At 43.4% G+C, this 19,407-nt stretch overlaps 1 protein-coding gene across 5 annotated transcripts in view; it reads right to left on the bottom strand.

Moving 5' to 3' along the window:
* Nucleotides 1–19,407, bottom strand: part of LOC112262376 (serine/threonine-protein kinase DCLK2-like) — a 76,734-nt gene that overhangs the window by 41,718 nt on the left and 15,609 nt on the right. For all 5 annotated transcript variants that reach the window (XR_006080752.1, XM_042311828.1, XM_042311829.1 and 2 more), the window contains exon 2: nucleotides 18,532–18,887. Coding sequence is in view for 4 of the 5 variants with exons in the window: in XM_042311828.1 (XP_042167762.1) it covers nucleotides 18,532–18,887 (356 nt within the window). In the remaining variant the exon portion in view is untranslated. The remainder of the gene's footprint in view (nucleotides 1–18,531; nucleotides 18,888–19,407) is intronic.

Here is a 19,407-nt window from a genome sequence, read left to right on the forward strand (position 1 = left end):
CCTCCGTGAGACCAGACAACTGCAAAAAGGAGCTGGCTTTAGTATTCATCAGGCCTTCCTCAGTGAGACCAGACAACTGCAAAAAGGAGCTGGCGTTAGTATTCATCAGGCCTTCCTCCGTGAGACCAGACAACTGCAAAAAGGAGCTGGCGTTAGTATTCATCAGGCCTTCCTCAGTGAGACCAGACAACTGCAAAAAGGAGCTGGCGTTAGTATTCATCAGGCCTTCCTCCGTGAGACCAGACAACTGCAAAAAGGAGCTGGCTTTAGTATTCATCAGGCCTTCCTCAGTGAGACCAGACAACGGCGGCAGCAAGCAGAAACCTTACATTCAAATCTCAGTTGAGGGAACATTAATTCCGAGAACCTTTAACAGAGCAGTACCAAATGAGCGTGTCACTGTGGATTCTCAGCTACCAGGCCTTTTAGATGGAAAACCACGGCAATATAACATGATACATACTTAATGAGTGGCAATTTATATTACGACACCTCAAGAAAAATGGCTATTCCTCAGTCAAGGCGAATAGCTCTGAGAACAGTGACAACAAAATCTAAATGTCAGAGAGCTTCTCGCTCCATAAAAACACTAGTATTGCTGCCTGCTGGTGAAATCCCTGTAGCTAAACACTAGCCTAACTCCCCTGTAGACAACTGAACTCTGGCACACCAGACTACAGAGAACTCCGCCCAGCAGGCCTCTCTCTTACACACTCAGACAGCCAGCTGTGTCTCCCCTCTGAGAGCTGAGTCACATCCCTGCACAGTGACATGATCCTATAACATAATACAGTACACCCCCTCTGATCCCACACCCTAATACAGTACACCCCCTCTGATCCCATACCCTAATACAGTACACCCCCTCTGATCCTATACCCTAATACAGTACACCCCCTCTGATCCTATACCCTAATACAGTACACCCCCTCTGATCCTATACCCTAATACAGTACACCCCCTCTGATCCTATACCCTAATACAGTACACCCCCTCTGATCCTATACCCTAATACAGTACACCCCCTCTGATCCTATACCCTAATACAGTACACCCCCTCTGATCCTATACCCTAATACAGTACACCCCCTCTGATCCTATACCCTAATACAGTACACCCCCTCTGATCCTATACCCTAATACAGTACACCCCCTCTGATCCCATACCATAATACAGGGAGATGAGAGGCTGCGGGGCTAAGGCTAGTGCTGCAGCATGCAAAGTGAAAACATCTTCCTGCACACGCCGTACAGATTGATCTGCACACAGTCACCCACATCCCCTGCAGAGAGAGGGAGGGAGAGGGTAGCTGGCTGGATGTTGTAGTGGAGAAAATTGCTGCGTTAATAATTGATACTTCGTGAAATGCAGCGGTGAGGGGGGATTCTGGCTTCACCGATATGAGAGAATCATTTCAAAATACAGTAAATAAAACTAAAGCATGAAGTTATACATTTACAATATGAACTAAGCAAACAGATGCGGTACTATTATAGCTACCATTCTCAGTAACATAGTAAAACATTCTTAATCCCATGTACTTTCAGTCTGAGTCAGCACACCAGTCTCAAATGTGATTCACGAATCTCAGATTTTACCCACGCCTGAGTCGTGCTCCATTCCTCTGTGCCTCACCTCCTCCAGAATCCCTGAGCCTCCCTGCTGCCCCTCCTCCATTCCCCCTTTCTTTCACTCATCCTCTTCCTCCACTCCCGCTCTCCTCCCACTAGCATGGGTTAATGATGGAGCCCAGGGGTCTATTCTACTCAATGGTACAACATTACAGAACGTAGATGGAAATATGACTAATAGAGATAACATGAGTCTCGATTTTCTAGGGACTCTACAATACATTTCTCATTTGTACGTTGTGTAATGTTGAACGTTGTCGAATAAGCCTCTGATCAGGTCTCCACAATGTGATCTGTGTCCCGTGTGGGTGAAGTCTGGCGATACTGCTTCCGCTATCAAATACTGTAGAAACACACTGGACAACACTGTCTGTCTGTTCACCTAAACATCACAGCCCTCTCCAGTCCAGCTGACAGGCCAGGGATGCACGTGTCAGACAAAACAACTCTGCCATACTCTAACGTTAAACAGGCTTACGCGCGGGCCACTAACATTAGCATCAAACAATTACATATGTTTGGGATATTATACACATTCATATCTACGTACAATACATTATCCTTTGTGATATTAACCATTTTATTAGGGTAATGTACTGAGAACAGTGGGTGAATATGATTATGTGATTAAGCCTAAACAGTGTGTGGGCTGGGCTCTGGGCCTGTATTCACAAGAGTAGGATTGTTGCTATAGGATCAGTTTTAAATAAGATTAAAATGGACAGGAGGGACCGGATCCTAGATCAGCACTACTCTGAAACTCTTTTGAATACGGGCCCAGATCAACTGTTGAGTTATTTCAGAGCGTAAACTATCCCAGAGCCGCAGTCAGCTTCACAGGGATGCAGATAAGAAGCCCCCAGCTGGTCCGGCTGGACAAACAAAGAATGGTGTTGACAATGACATCAGTCAAACAATGGGCTCCCAACCACCAGAGAAGTGCTGCACATTTTGGGCCGGCCATCAGCCACGTGCTCTCTCGCTCACTCTGTCCTCCGCCTGCTTGCTTTTTGATTGGTCAGTTGTACACTGTCTGGTTGATGGTGATGTCGGTGTCAGAGAGAAAACGGAAGTTTTGTTTTGTTGCTTACTGGACATCCTATCTAAAAACATTGACCCCTAGTGGTCTTAATATTGACTGATCTCAGGCCCTTCCTATGAAAAATCCTCTCTTTTATGAACAAGTCTTATACATGGATATATTCTTTCTACAGATTATCAGCATACACCCAATATGTTCCCCCTGTTGATGCTTATTATGCATTATGGTTGAACCAAAAGATTACATGTAACAACAAAAAATAGGAAACAGGAAACAGTTTAATATATATGTGACATTGAATTAAACAATAATGTATGTTGATGCTAATATTATGTACAATATTTATGTTTCCATATGATAACAATAGCCTAATATATTCAATATGCTATAAACTATTATTTAACAGTTTCACTCAATTCATTCAAATGTGCAAAACAGTGTGCAACTTTTTTTTATAGCTTACAGTTTCTTCGCCTTTAATCAGCACCTCTACATAAAATATTTTTTTCTGGGTGTGCGCCAGCTCATGTTTTTTAGTTGGTTTCGTTGCTTTAACAGGAATGTTGGTGGTCTCTGTATCTCTCTCTCCTGGGTAAAGGCTGACAGGGTCTGGGTGCCATCTGCCAGGAGTGGAGGGTTATTTCATCTCCCCCATAGTGGGCACTGCCACCAGGCAAGTCGTCTCCACATGAAGTCAATTAAGTTGGTCTCCACACGTTCATATCGATACTATCCTTCACAGAGCCACACATTTACTCAGGAAATGAAAAGTGTGATGGGATTACAGTACAGTCACTCTCCAGAATTATCATAAACTCGCCACCCAATTGAATTTGGGCATCATGGTGGCATGCTATACTGTATGTATGGTGCATTTCTCTTCTACAATACCAAAGGTGGGAATATGTAACCCACTGTTTGTCAGATGGTGCTGTATACTAATGAGTAGGGATGCACAATATATCGGTGAACTTATCGGCATCAGCCTGATGTCTAGTTTAACCCTGATGTGCAAAACCAATGTCAAAGCTGACGTATATACCTATATAACGTGACATGACGTAATGACGCCACGTCAAAATTTAGCGCAACACGTGCAACACAGCATTCATTTGAAAGAGTAACAACATTTCAGCGAGACAACTCAAAGGCAAAATCCATTAACGCCAATATAATGGAATTCATTGCCCTTGACAATCAACCGTTTTCTGTCGTGGGTGATCGGGCACCGGTAAACACTACCAAGTGCGCTATTTTTCAGATGTTGCCCTACTGGAGTTACACAGTAAGAGCGTCACTGCTGTAAAAATAAAAATAACATTGTGTCACTGCTATTAGCTTCACGACTGACATTTGGACCAGCGATTTCGGCCCCATGAGCATGCCGAGTCTGACAGCACAGTGGGTCGTCGAGGATATCGTACTGAGGAAAGTTGTATTGGGTAAGAAATAGGATTTGATTATGTTTTACTGGTAATGGGGACATATGTAAATGGCAAGGAAATTACTTTTGGTCAGTGTGGTGTGTGTGAGTGTGTGTAACCTTTATTTAACTAGGCAAGTCAGTTAAGAACAAATTATTATTTACAATGACGGCCTAACCCGGCCAAAACCGGCACAACGCTGAGGCCAATTGTGCGCCGCCCTATGGGACTCCCAATCACGGCCGGATGTGATACAGCCTGGATTCGAACCAGGGACTGTAGTGATGCCTCTTGGGCTGAGATGCAATGCCTTAGACCGCTGTGTCCATGTGTGTTAACGCTTCAACTGTACTAGAATGATTAAAAGGCCCCAAAAAGTTTAAATATCGGTATCTGGTTTTTCGTCAAGGAAAATATCAGATATCGCTATCAGTCAAAAATGTCATATCGGTGCAATGAGTACAGAAAAAAAAATGTATTGTCACATACAAATTCCTAGATGGCTGTTGACCTAAATGGTGTTCTGCTCTCTAATCCACACTCCCTCAAAACAACTCATGCCTAACAGGGGTATGTGTGTCTGTCCCCTCTAGCTACAAGGGGAGGGGTGAAGGGGGGTTACCCTCAACTAATCCCTATCTAACGTCAAATACCATCTCCACCAACGGCAAGAAGAAACGGCAGAAACGGCAAGACGTCATATTCATCAATACCAATTAATCAGACGACTAGAAACTGTAGAAAACGGACAATGAATCCAGTATGAAAGATCCACTCCAAGTCCGAGGACATCATCTTACATTAACGTAATGCGCAATACAGCATCTTCCAGTTAACGCTGCAATATGATGCCTCCCGAGTGGCGCAATGGTCTAAGGCACTGAATCGCGGTGCTAGCCACTAGAGATTCTGGGTTCGAGTCCAGGCTCTGTTGCAGCCAGCGGCGACCAGGAGACACATGGGACGGCGCACAATTGTCCCAGTGTCGTCCAGGTTAGGGGAGGGTTTGGCTGGCAGGGATGTCCTTACCCCATCATACACTAGCGACTCCTGTGGCGTGGCTGGCACAGTGCACGCTGACACGGTCACCAGGTGTACGGTGTTTCCATCGACACATTGGCGCAACACGTGAGTTATTGGTGCGGCTGGCTTCGGAGTTAAGTGAGCATTGTTTCAAGAAGCAGTGCGGCTTGGTTGGGTTGTGTTTCGTAGGACACACGGCTCTCGACGTCCACCTCTTCCGAGTCCGTACGGGAGTTGCAGCGATGAGATACGACTAACTACCAATTGGATACCACGAAATTGGGGAGAAAAAGTTGTTTTATTTTTTTTATTTAATAATAATAATAATACTTATTTAAATTCACATATAAATATGGGTTATAGATCTGTCATTCTCATTGAAAGCAACTCTAAGAAACAGTAGATCTGTTCTGTGTGCTATTTCTATGCTTCCATTCCTAAGTTTTTGTGACTTTTACTTTCGGTTTTGTACACCAGCTTCAAACAGCTGGAAATACATTATTTGTGGTTATGGAAAATATATTTCACAGCAGTTTAGATGGTATAATGATTCTCTACACTATACTTCCTTTTTTTGTCACAAACTGAAATAAGGCAAACTAATATAATTTTATCAACAAGGAAATGGTGGAGCGATTTAACATAATATGTAGATATTCTAAAACAGATCTTTGTTGCGCAACAACATCCTTCAGTATTGAGGTCATAAGGTCATCATGGTTAAGAGCGTATCATGTGAGGTGATGCCATGCTTTATCACGCAGGGTGCAGCTCCATGCAGAAGACCACAGCCCTCCTCCCCATGGCATGCAACTCCATGTGGGGACCCATAGCACCCAGAGGGCTCCATTGTCTGATCTCGGATCAGCGCCACGTGGGGGCTTTGTGATGGTTTGCACCAACAGGCTGAAAGTGATTCAGCCTTTTCATTCTTACTAATCCATTCCTGCCAAAGGGCACTCAAAAACAGCTTTCCCCATTCTATCTGAACACGCACATGCAAACACACACACACACACACACACTTTTGCCTCTTTCCATCTAGACTGGTATTGAGGAATATGGGGGATTGAGGAATTGAGGAATTGAGGAATAACAATTTAGAACAATAACAAACTAGAAATGGATGTCATTGCGAAGTATATTAACATGCAAATGAATTTGGTTGAGTTGTCAACTAAAGTGAATTCAATGTGATATCCACAAAAAAAATGTCCCCATGTCATTGGAGGGTGTGGGGTGGATTTAAGTTCAAAGTTGGGTGAAAAAAAGACTAAAATTCCCTTATGTTGATGACTTTTTCCATCTTGATTCAGCGTCATCACATTGACTCAACATTTTGCCCAGTGGGAAGTTCTGTAACCAGACCCCATTCATTTCATCAGCTATAGAGGAAGGACACCCATCCTAATGAGATAAAAATGGACTCTGTAGCCATGCCAACAGTGGCCCTCATCTACCGGCCATCGGGCTCATATGGATTAAGTGACTTTGCATTGAGCCGGTTACTGCACCCTGTCATCAATGACCTCTAATACAAATGGGCACTATACTGCATCTGCACTATGGACATACACCTCTGCAAGGCACTGTATATACTCTTGTACATTAGCCACGTCAGCATCCTGCCCTCGGCTTATATAGATATATGCCATCTGTAAAAATGGTATATAGCCCCTCTGTAAAAATGGTATATAGCCACTCTGTAAAAATGGTATATAGCCACTCTGTAAAAATGGTATATAGCCACTCTGTAAAAATGGTATATAGCCACTCTGTAAAAATGGTATATAGCCACTCTGTAAAAATGGTATATAGCCACTCTGTAAAAATGGTATATAGCCACTCTGTAAAAATGGTATATAGCCACTCTGTAAAAATGGTATATAGCCACTCTGTAAAAATGGTATATAGCCACTCTGTAAAAATGGTATATAGCCACTCTGTAAAAATGGTATATAGCCACTCTGTAAAAATGGTATATAGCCACTCTGTAAAAATGGTATATAGCCACTCTGTAAAAATGGTATATAGCCACTCTGTAAAAATGGTATATAGCCACTCTGTAAAAATGGTATATAGCCACTCTGTAAAAATGGTATATAGCCACTCTGTAAATTGCATATTCCCATGGTAATCAACCTATACTTGATGTTTACTGTTCTGATATTGTATATTCTGTATGATGTCTATGTGGATTTGTGTCTGTATTCTGTTTGGATATGGTCTACTGCTGGCAGCACCTTCAGCAACACAACGGTTTACTATGCAGCAAGGCCTACATCCTCACACTACATACATGTAAACATAAAACCGTAGGACTAGCATCCCGGGCCCAGCTATCCTACATGATGTTCCCAGAGAGATGTCCATCCATCTCTAAAATTAAATATGCACAACGTTGATCTAATTAACGATCAGTCAGTCTGGACGTCCTTCATTCCTGCCCCTTCATAATGGTTTGGCTCCTAGTCCCCTCCATAATGGCTTGGCTCCTAGTCCCCTTCATAATGGCTTGGCTCCTAGTCCCCTTCATAATGGCTTGGCTCCTAGTCCCCTTCATAATGGCTTGGCTCCTAGTCCCCTTCATAATGGCTTGGCTCCTAGTCCCCTTCATAATGGCTTGGCTCCTAGTCCCCTTCATAATGGCTTGGCTCCTAGTCCCCTTCATAATGGCTTGGCTCCTAGTCCCCTTCATAATGGTTTGGCTCCTAGTCTCCTTCATAATGGTATGGCTCCTAGTCCCCTTCATAATGGTATGGCTCCTAGTCCCCTTCATAATGGTTTGGCTCCTAGTCCCCTTCATAATGGTTTGGCTCCTAGTCCCCTTCATAATGGCTTGGCTCCTAGTCCCCTTCATAATGGTTTGGCTCCTAGTCCCCTTCATAATGGTTTGGCTCCTAGTCCCCTTCATAATGGTTTGGCTCCTAGTCCCCTTCATAATGGTTTGGCTCCTAGTCCCCTTCATAATGGTTTGGCTCCTAGTCCCCTTCATAATGGCCCCTGTGTCTAGTCCCCTTCATAATAGCTCCTGGCCTATTCACTAGGTCTGGTTAAAGGGTTGAACGGGCGGGCCATTTCAGCCTAATCATCTCAGCAGTCCTAACAGGGCAGGCCTGTGTACCGTTCTGCTCAGGATAATGAACTTAATGTCATCCTGATGACATCACACACTGAAATATTTGGATCGTGAAAGACCATGGCATTGATTGGTTTTATTTTGACCATTTTCACTGACATAAAGGCAGAGGATGTTTGGAGAATGAGTTCACAATGTGGATTGCAAAGAGCTACATATACATCTGATAGTCCATGTCAAGGCGTCAGCATGCTTCAGTTTGGCTGGTGCCTAGCACAACTCGGCTAGGCGAACCGAACGAGTGTGCTCGCATACTTCCTGGAAAAATGAGAAAAAAGTGCCAATAGTACTGTTTGATCATTTTGATACGCCATAGCCAGTATACACTTCCTCAAAAGTCTGAATTAATCCAAGATAACTCAGGAAACGTGTCATTAATTTGGTTGTTTTTGCAGAGGAGATTTTAGTCACGCAATTTTACATTTAACTAATGTAGTGCAGTACTTATCAATAAAGAAATGTGCATGTTGAATGACAACAAAGACTTTATTGAAAAATCCCTGCTGTTGACCAATCACCGATGAAGGGGCGTAGACTTCAGCTACAGACTTCAGCTACAGACTTCAGCTACAGACTTCAGCTACAGACTTCAGCTACAGACTTCAGCTTGCCTCGAGAAAAAAGCATGTGTGTCCGAACAGCCTAAAAAACTTGCTTAAGTCCAAAATGAACAAAAACATCACAAAATGTCGGCATAATATATGCACCACCTTTTCCAAACTGTTTTGGCTGGGAAGCATGCGGACGCCCTAAGACTAATCAAAGATGTCCAAAATCTCAAGCACTGTGATAATGGCTAATAGAACATATTCTGGACACCATTCATTTGCCCATGGTAACCACAGATGAGGAGAGACAGGCTGGTTACTATAGGCTACCATTGACATCTGAGTGGTGAAGAGGGGTGAGCAGGAAAGCCTTCTCAAAGGAAAAAGACTGGAAACCATGGCCTAAGGACATTGGTTACCAATGCATTCAGAAATCAGAGGCTTCAATGGAACACACACACCTATGGCAACTGACAGTAGACCATTTACAATGGACAAAATACTGATGTGTTTGGCATGACAGTAGATCAACCTCAAGGAGTGCAACCTTAGGCTGTCTTTAGTCAAAGTGGATAGTGGATATGACAATGCGAAACATACGAGCAATGGAAACCAGGCATCTTTTACAGACAACATGACAGTTCCATTCCCACTAACAATGACACCTCCACTTCTCCCAGGGGAAAAACTATTAACTGCTGCAGTAGACTATCGTATCCTGCGTCATTTTGAAACGCTGTTGGGATTTGCTCTCTATTACCTCTTAGAAGATTTCCCCTGAGAAAATAAAAATGACTACCTCTTTATAAGAGCTCCAGGTAGGCTAGCTGGATGCGTCTGTCTCACACACACGTGCACACGCACACACACACACACGCTCTCTCGCACACAAACACACACACACACACACACACGCTCTCTCGCACACAAACACACACACACACACGCTCTCTCACACACAAACACACACACACTCTCTCGCACACACACACACACACACACGCTCTCTCGCACACACACACACACACACACACACACACACACACACACACAGTATGTAGGTTGTATTTCCTTCAGTTCCTCTTCCTGTAAGGATAAGGGGAATGAAAATGCTTTAACACACCAGCACATGGGGAGATTGGGGCCTACAGGTTACCCTCCGTGGATATTACCTCCCGATCCTCCATGTATTTATATAATATGTATTCACTGTCTACAGCATCCCCAGATTGATGATATTCATCATATTCCCACGCCTTACATGTACCAAATGGATTTACATTTATAGATTTATCTAAGGTTAAAAGGTCAATTCTTGGGGGAATCTCAAATCTTGGTAGACCTGAATTGGCTGTCGGTTGCTTTGCTCAGTGGGGAACCTTAAGAGGGGGAGGTAACAGGAGAAGAAGTAACAAGATAAGCCACAGGAGGAGGAGGTATATGTCGATGTGCCCTTGAGTAGGGCACTTAACCCTAATTTGCGCCGTACTACTATGGCTGACCCTGTAAAACAACATTTCTGGTGTACACACAGTTGAAGTCGGAAGTTTACATACACTTAGGTTGGAGTCATTAAAACTCCACTCCACAAATTTCTTGTTAACAAACTACAGTGTTGGCAAATCGGTTAGGACATCTACAAAGTAACAATTGTTTACAGACAGATTATTTCACTTATAATTGACAGTAATCACCATTCCAGTGTGTCAGAAGTTTACATACACTTGACTGTGCCTTTAAACAGCTTGGAAAATTCCAGAAAATGTCATGGCTTTAGAAGCTTCTGATAGGCTAATTGACATAATTTGAGTCAATTGGAGGTGTACCTATGGATGTATTTCAAGGCCTACCTTCAAACTCAGTGCCTCTTTGCTTGACATCATGGGAAAATCAAAAGAAAATCAGCCAAAAAAATTGTAGACCTCCACAAGTCTGGTTCATCCATGGGAGCAATTTCCAAACGCCTGAAGGTACCACGTTCACCTGTACAAGCAATAGTACGCAAGTATAAACACCATGGGACCCCACAGCCACCATACCGCTCAGGAAGGAGACGCGTTCTGTCTCCTAGAGATGAAGATACTTTGGTGCGAAAAGTGCAAATCAATCCCAAAACAGCAGTAAAGGACCTTGTGAAGATGCTGGAGGAAACAGGTACAAAAGTATCTATATCCACAGTAAAACAAGTCCTATATTGAGATAACCTGAAAGGCCGCTCAGCAAGGAAGAAGCCACTGCTCCAAAACGCCATAAAAAATGGTTTGCAACTGCACATAGGGACAAAGATCGTACATATATATATATATATATATATATATAGTACCAGTCAAAAGTTTGGGTTTTTCTTTATTTTTACACTGTAGAATAATAGTGAAGACATCAAAACTATGAAATAACACATGGAGTCATGTAGTAACTTTCAGACCCCTTGACCACTGTATAGGTGGATAAAGAGGGTCTTGAGTGGTGATGCTGCAGGCTGACTAGGTTGGGGGAGGGGGGAGTCTTTACCTCCCACTCTCTCTCCCTTACTTCCTTCGCTCCCTGTCCTCTCATCCCTTGGCCAGATCCTCATCTGTGCTCATAAAATTCTGATGATATAGTCAGGTCCTTCATAATGGTCCATCATAATGGTCCTACTGGCAGCCATTCACTGTGATAATGATACTCTGGTGCCATAATATAGCCAGAAATATTACCAACGGTTGCTGACTGGGGGGGGGGGGACTATGAACTATGTGCTATTCATACGCTGTGAGAAAGTTGTACAATTAATACGGCTACAAATGTGTGTGTGTGTGTACACATGCATGCTTTCTTACAATCCCACAAGGTGGGACATCGATTATCAAATCAGCTCCTGCAGTGGACTGCACTATACTGTAGCTCCTACAGCATCTCCCTATCCATTTCCTTCCAGAGGCCAAATGTCAGTGAAGTTAAGCAGGAATAAACCAAAATATTTCACTCTACAATGTTTATAGAACAGCTGGCACTTTCTTTCTTCAATTCCACCTCCTGCCAAAGAGCTCCCGTTCTTTCTTCCTCCACACGGCTTTGAGATGTAAAACAGAGAGAAGTTTCTCTCTCAAAGCAGCAGCTGAGTCTGTTGGCCCTGATGTAGCCCTGAGGATATCAATTAACATTCATCCAGGCTAGCAGCTTAGCAATCAAGTAGAGACAGAGAGAGAGCTGAACTGAGAGTGCATTGTGTTTACAAATGGAGTACACACACTAGCTGCACTTTAACCCCCTACACACATAGGCACGGACAAACACACACGCACTCCCTCAATTTATAAGTCTAATTATCTAGTGATGGTCAGGGCCCTGGTAGGGGAGCTAGGGGAGGGTGTTGGTTGGCAGACCCCTACAGACACAGACATTGCCTGGGACCAACGATTTGATTGTTTGGAGGAGGAGCAGATGGCAGGCTGGGCTAGGCTGTAGTCGGGCCGTCCTTCATGTGTTAGCGCTGGTAGCTTGTTAGCGCTGGCTGCTAAGCCCAAGGGTGAGGCATTTGATGGGCTTTTGAGACGTGTCTCTGGGGCTTTGGGTTCTAATACACTAGCGGCTACGCTAACCGTACAAGGCTCTCATTTGAAGGATTTATGATGTTCTTACACAGCCAAAACAGTGTGATAGCATTAAAGACTTAGAATCCAATGTTTTGGATTAAATACTGAATTTAATTATTTGAGGGGAAAAGAACACTTGAGAAGAGAACCCCTTCTCTCTGATAACAAAAGCATCCGTTTTACTATAATACAGAGCTTAGATAAAAAGGACACACTGAATTGGCTCTTCTCAAGGCCATGCCTCTCACCCTTCACAGGACACAGACGTAATAGTGAGTGACAATGTTACAGCCACAGGGGGACAAACAACAATACCTCATCACTGCCACACAGACAGACACACACAGACAACCCCCTCCAGAGTCTGTTTTAGAGGGAATCACAGGAGACACGCCCGTCCAGAGACGTGAGCATGGGGAGCATCTCAGAGCGTGAAAAGCAGCTTAGCTGGAGGAGAGAGGCGCTGTCAGAGAGAGGGCAAGTCCTGTCAGATTATCCAGACAAGTCTAATGTAGAGAGTTCACTTGGCAGACAAGCAGAAGAAGTGGAAAAGCAAAAGCCCATAGATCATGTAGTTAACCATTTAACTGCTAAAGATTTAACATAATCAGAGGTTCTAGGTATACGCATTGCTTATTTACTCAGACACAACAGTTTGATGAGTTTACAAAGGCATGAACTTAAAAATATGACCAGAAAACCAGAGTAATAGTTGTAGTTATCTGAATAATTTTCATTCAGAAATTGAAATCAAATTAAATTCCATTGACTGAATGGCGGTCATTGAAGTGGACGGCATCCATTATAGTCCAACTCTGTTCTTTAAGGGTAAGGATTCAGGCTTCTGCAGTTATTTTTTTATTTCACCTTTATTTAACCAGGTAGGCTAGTTGAGAACAAGTTCTCATTTACAACTGCGACCTGGCCAAGATAAAGCAAAGCAGTGCGACACAAACAACAACACAGAGTTACACATGGAATAAACAAACAAACATACAGTCAATAACACAATAGAAAAAAGTCTATATACTGTGTGTGCAAATAGGGTAAGATAAGGCTGTGGTGGCGAAATAATTACAATTTAGCAGTTAAACTCTAAATTGACACTAATCTAATTTTGATAGCCTTTAGAAGCCAAACAGAGTTACTATTATGGTCATAAAACACAGTAGATTAAAAAAATCCACTCGTGTACTACATACATCCAAGTAAAATCCCAGAGAACACTACCAGAGAACACTACCAGAGAAGCTGAATACAGTACATACCAGTACAGAGATATTGTATTACATGTAGAGGATTTGACAAGACTACAGTTACAGTAGACAGCAGGCCACAGTATGGTCAGAGAGAAAAGGCCATTGGCCGGTTTCCTATCTGTTCCAATGGGGCCGGTTTCCTGTCTGTTCCCTTATCCCATACCCTCATCCCATGCCAGAGGGGCTGGTGCCTGGTGGTTTCATGAGCAGGTGGCAGGGACTGATTTAGCTAAACTCTTGATCTCTGCCTGGTCAGAGACAACAACTGTTGGGGGGAAATTCTCAGCCGAGCATTGCAAGTATGACACTTCATATAACATAATGTGCAATCAGTCAAATGTCGATGTCTGAGTATTTTTATGACTCACTTATGGTAAGTATTTGTAAACACAAGGTGATACGGACAAGTATGGGATCATGCTGGGATGGATGTCCTTTAAACAAGATATTTACAGCCATAATGCCCCTACATTGACCTCCATTTTGAATGCATGTTTTGAATGACACAGCATCATGAGTGCACATCCTGTTATAAGCCCAGCTCTGATTAGATACACACAAGCGGAGGCTGCTGAGGGGAGGATGGCTAATAATAATGGCTGGAATGGAGCGAATGGAATCAAACACCTGGAAACCATGTGTTTGATACACACCTATTCCGCGCTAGCCATTACCACAAGCCCATCCTCCCCAATTAAGGTGCCACCATCCTCCTGTGATACACACATAGATGGCCTTTCCTAGGATCTGCCTCATTGACTCAAAAGGACACAGTTACTCAGCTATAGGGCCATGAATACCTCCCCATTAACCTCTGGGGGTAACCTGATTTTAAACAGTCCCCATCGATCCTCCTCAGTGACAGAAAACTGTTGTATTGGAGTTCCCAGTCGATGGAGTCGTTTAGGATGTGGTGTCCTGGTATATGCCATTACATGCAACAGAGGATCCCCAACCAGCCCTCTATCAGGACTGAAAAGGCTGTTTATATGGTGATATAAATCAACCAATGGAGTGGATCATTACAAAAGCATGTGACAGGAAGAAGAGCGATCTGTCTCAGGAGTTGAATATACAGTAGATGGTCTGAGTAACGGAGAATGACCTTTTCATTAACAACCCATACGCTATGCGTTACCAACTCAAACTCATCAAAACAGCTCAGAGAGTGGAACCATATGGGCCTTATCAATTTATAATGAACAACAAGAAATTACAGCATCTTACGTCTGAAATATTGATATATATTGAAATATTGCTAAACTTTAAATGAGGAGTCTGCATCCTATCCCTCAACGATGGTAGGAGTTACTGTAGACTCCATTCATTATGCTATACACATTGGTGAGATGGATGTAGTGCCATTGGCTGCCAGGTATTTTTAAATGGTGTTTAAGCACATGAGCCATCCCTCAGAGCTCCACGGGCCTGGCCTGCTGTTAGGGTTGTGTACTGTCCTTTGAGCTAGCCTGGGTCCAATACTGTATGTGCAGTAGCCAACTCTTCTATTGTTGTCATGGTTATAGATGGGTTGGTTGTTAAGCAACAAAACCGACGTGTATGCAACTATGGGGGAAAACAGAAGGGGTTGGCTTAGATTGTTGACAACATGTAAACTATATTTCGTGTCCAATGTTTACTGAAAACATAAATAAATTTGCACAATGAGCAGGCGTGGTCTCTCAAATCCATTGTTACAGTTGTGTTGGTTAGCTTGGTTAGTGAATTTTAGCCATATTAGCATAGGCGTGACATCAGTCAAAACAAGACATGATAACAAGATAAAACTAGCTTACGATTCCCCACATGGCAGCTTCTTGTTACTGTTGCTAGCTATCTGGACATCCAGAATCACAACACAAGGACTTCTGCCCCATTGAAGCATGTGCATTGTTTGTGACGTTGTGAGCTAACCTGTCTACAAGTATATGCAGTAACCCATAGTTTCAAATGGAGCGCTGCCATAACAACTTGCAAGCAGCATAATAACTAAATGCTATAGAACTGACTGTAATCTAACTGAAAGCTACAGACAAAAACACACTTAACATTCTCTGTGAGCGAGAACAACTGTATTGTGCCAACCAGTTTCATGAATTAGCATAATCGCATCATTTGCATATGCCTGGCAGCTCATGGACATCTGTTTTGCATAGCGTTAGAATATACAAAAAAAAACAGGGAGATTGGAAAGGAGGTTTCCCTGTGAAATCCCAGAGAGAGTCAGCCTGCATTCCAGACAGCCCTGCAGCGCTCGTTTGGATTTACCACCGGCTTCCTCAGGCAAATCCCCTGTGACATCATCAGTGCGCGTCGCAGTCAAACCGCCCGCCACATTGCATTCCAAACAGCCCTTGTGAGTCGCCTGCCTGAAGCGGTCCCCAAGGACAGAGTAGGGAAGGCACTCCCTCTTTCTCTCACACCACGTCTCTCTGCTTCATCTCTACAAAAAACAGGATTCCTCCTCTCTCTCTGTCTAGTGCCGACAACACTGAATGTTGACAGATGAATGGAGAAAACGTCCCAGTCAAATTTGCAGCTGTGTTGCATCATCATTTATGATGAAGTCTCAGCCCACAGCACAGTCAAATCTGTTTAAGAGATCCATGAAGGGATAAAGACAGACAGAGAGTCAGTAGTATTTCTGTCACAGACATGGGACTGAATTAGTACCGGGGTGGATATCTAATGGGGCATTCCCAAGGATCCATCATGCTGTAGCCTATGCTTGGCAATTTCTGAAAGAGCAGCGATATTGAGTATCACAGGGAGTAAGCGAGACCATCGATTCAGAGGTGATGGCTGATCTTTTCAGTCATCGCTTGTTTCTCCTCTCGTTCTGTCTCTCTGTCGTTCCATCCCTGTACTCTCTGGACGGCCGAGTAATAAGCAGCCAGATTTGGACTGAAGGGGTGAATCACTGATCGTGTGCCTAAAACATGCTCTCTCTGGGCTGAAAATCAAGCTTGGTCAGCCGTTTCTGGTCGAATACTGCTGTGTATTTCAGTTTGTGCTGCAAGACTGGTTCATTGCCACAAAACAAAAGCAAACAGGTGCAGATAATGAAAGTGCCTACTGTACTGTACTGCATAAACTGTCTTCTCTGTCAGAGAGAGAGAAATCATCCAGACCCTGCCTCTCCTCCTGATATAGAGCCTCCTCTGAGTAGATGCTTCAGTATGTTGGGCTGGCCAGCCTGACTGTCTGAGAGGATAAGGATCATTATTTTCATGAGTCACTTCTCTGGCCCGTCCGTGAAGATTCCCGCTGGCTCTGGGAATCTGTCAGGAAAGAAGGGTCAACTGTGTTCTCTGCCAGGACAATATTCAGAGTTCAGATAGAAGGAATGGGATTTTGGGGGATACTGCTTCTCTTTTCTTTAGCTTTGTCTAGCACTGAAACCTTCTCTGCAGCGTTAGATGTCTCAATGTCTTCTATACTTCTAAGCGAATGGTCCTTTACAAAAACTGCCTCCATTGACAGACATCATGATCCTGCCGTTATCAAAAAACCACTGGCCTAACAGCTCTCAGCACAGTGTCATAACCACTGCTTGTGAAATAAGAGGTCCAACCGTTAAAGCTCTGTAAAAAAACAAAAAACAACAGACTGCATTTCAATCCAGATTTATCAGAAAATCCACTTCTCTTTAACAACTGTGGAACCTGACTTCTAGGAAATGTTCTAAATCCACTCCCCCTTAAGCCATTATGGTGGAATCGTCTTCCTCAGATGAGGCTAGCAGCATTTATATCAATCTAAAACTAAAGCCCATGATGGGAAATTAAATGCATCATGTGTTCATCACTAACACATTAGGTTTGCGTTCCAAATGGCACCCTACTCCCTATGTTGTGCACTACTTTTGACCAGGGTCCATAAGGCTAAATAGGACCATACTAAATAGGACCATACAGTGCCGTGAAAAAGTATTTGCCTCCTTTCCTCTACTTTTGCACATTGTTGATACTGAATTTGATCAGATCTTCAACCAAAACCTAAAAATAGATAAAGGGAACCTGAGTGAACAAATAATAAAACAATGATACTTATTTCATTTATTTCATAAACAAAGTTATGCAACACCCAATGCCCCTGTGTGAAAAAGTAATTTCCCCCTAATAACCGGTTGTGCCACCTTTAACTGCAATGACTCCAACCGAATGCTTCCTGTAGTTGTTGATCAGTCTCATGTCACATGGAGGAATTTTGGCCCACTCTTCCATGCAGAACTGCTTTAACACCAATCTAAACTAAGCTGGGGGGAAATGCAAAGCAAAAGTTCTTGATAACTAACACACTGCATAATCCTGGGCTGCTCGTTTCAAGTCCTGCCATAACATCTCAATTGGGATGAGATCTGGCCATTCCAAAACATCATATTTGTTGCTTTGTTGCCATTTTCATGTAGACTTAATTGTGTGTTTCGGATCATTGTCTTGCTGCATGACCCAGCTGTGCTTCAGCTCACAGACGGCTGGCCTGACATTCTCCTGTAGAATTCTCTGATACAGAGCAGAACTCATGGTTCCTTCTATTAAGGCAAGTCGTCCAGGTCCTGAGGCAGCAAAGCATCCCCAAACCATCACACTACCACCACCATGCTTGACCATTGGTATGAGGTTCTTACTGTGCAATGCAGTGTTTGGTTTTCACCAAGCATAATGGGACCCAAGTTATACTTTTGACTCATCTGTCCATAGAACATTCTTCCAAGAGTCTTGATGATTGATCATCCAGGTGTTTATTGGCAAACCTGAGTCAACATTTAGGAGAAGGAAAAAAATGGCTAAATAACTATATCATATACCTCAGGATTGGAGTTGAGACTCTGTGCTATAGGAAGTAACCATGTTGTTGCATCTACAGAATTACTATCATCTTACCTGTTTTCCCTCCAGTGTGTAGAGCCGTTTGACCGCCCCGGAGTCCAGCTTGATGGCGTCCGTGATGTCGGTCAGCACCTGTTCGAAGGAGTGGGCCGTCTTCTTATTCAGCAGGATCCTCACAGCCTTCCTGGGCTTGACCCCGCTGCGGATGACCGTCACCAGCTTGGGCTTGATGAAGTCTCTGGTGCCCAGGCTGGCCTCGCTACGCTGCAGCTCGCCCTTTACCAGGGTGCTGAGGGAGGACAGGGAGCGGGACTGGCCAGCCTTGATGCCCACTGACCAGTTAGGGTTAACGTTCTTGGTATAGTCCACTCGGCGGTAGGGCTCGTTGGAGGCACACACGTAGCTCTCACCTAAAGGGAGGAAGAGGGAGGAACTAGTTAGAATTTAAGCTTCTTTAAAAAAAAAATATATATATATATATAATGCTGCTATATAAATATATATATATATATATATAATCAAAATCGTTAAATCAATAGTTTATAAAAACTGATATCAAATCCATCAATTGCTTATCAAATGTATGGCAATTTAGTTATTGAAGCTGCAGTAATCAACTCAGTCGCATTTTCCAGCTCTGAATGATACTTTACAACTGTCAATGAATAACCATTCATTGTAAATGACTAAAGGAGTGGTAATTAGCCACATAACTTGGAAAGTAACTCTAGTCGGCTTGACTGTGGATGACAAGGAGTTAAGGTTCCCCAGTGGAAACAAAAGCCACATTGAGACGGAGGCCAGCCAGTCAGTGTAACTCAGCCCTCTCTGTGAGCTCTCTCGGCCTGCTGCATTGGACACTCTCCAAAGCTAAGTCTTTTCCTTTTCCTAGCCCGCATTCCATTGTAACAGTTAGCAAATGTGTTTGTG

This window comes from Oncorhynchus tshawytscha, linkage group LG34 (genome assembly GCF_018296145.1).
Source record: "Oncorhynchus tshawytscha isolate Ot180627B linkage group LG34, Otsh_v2.0, whole genome shotgun sequence".
NCBI lineage: Eukaryota > Metazoa > Chordata > Actinopteri > Salmoniformes > Salmonidae > Oncorhynchus > Oncorhynchus tshawytscha.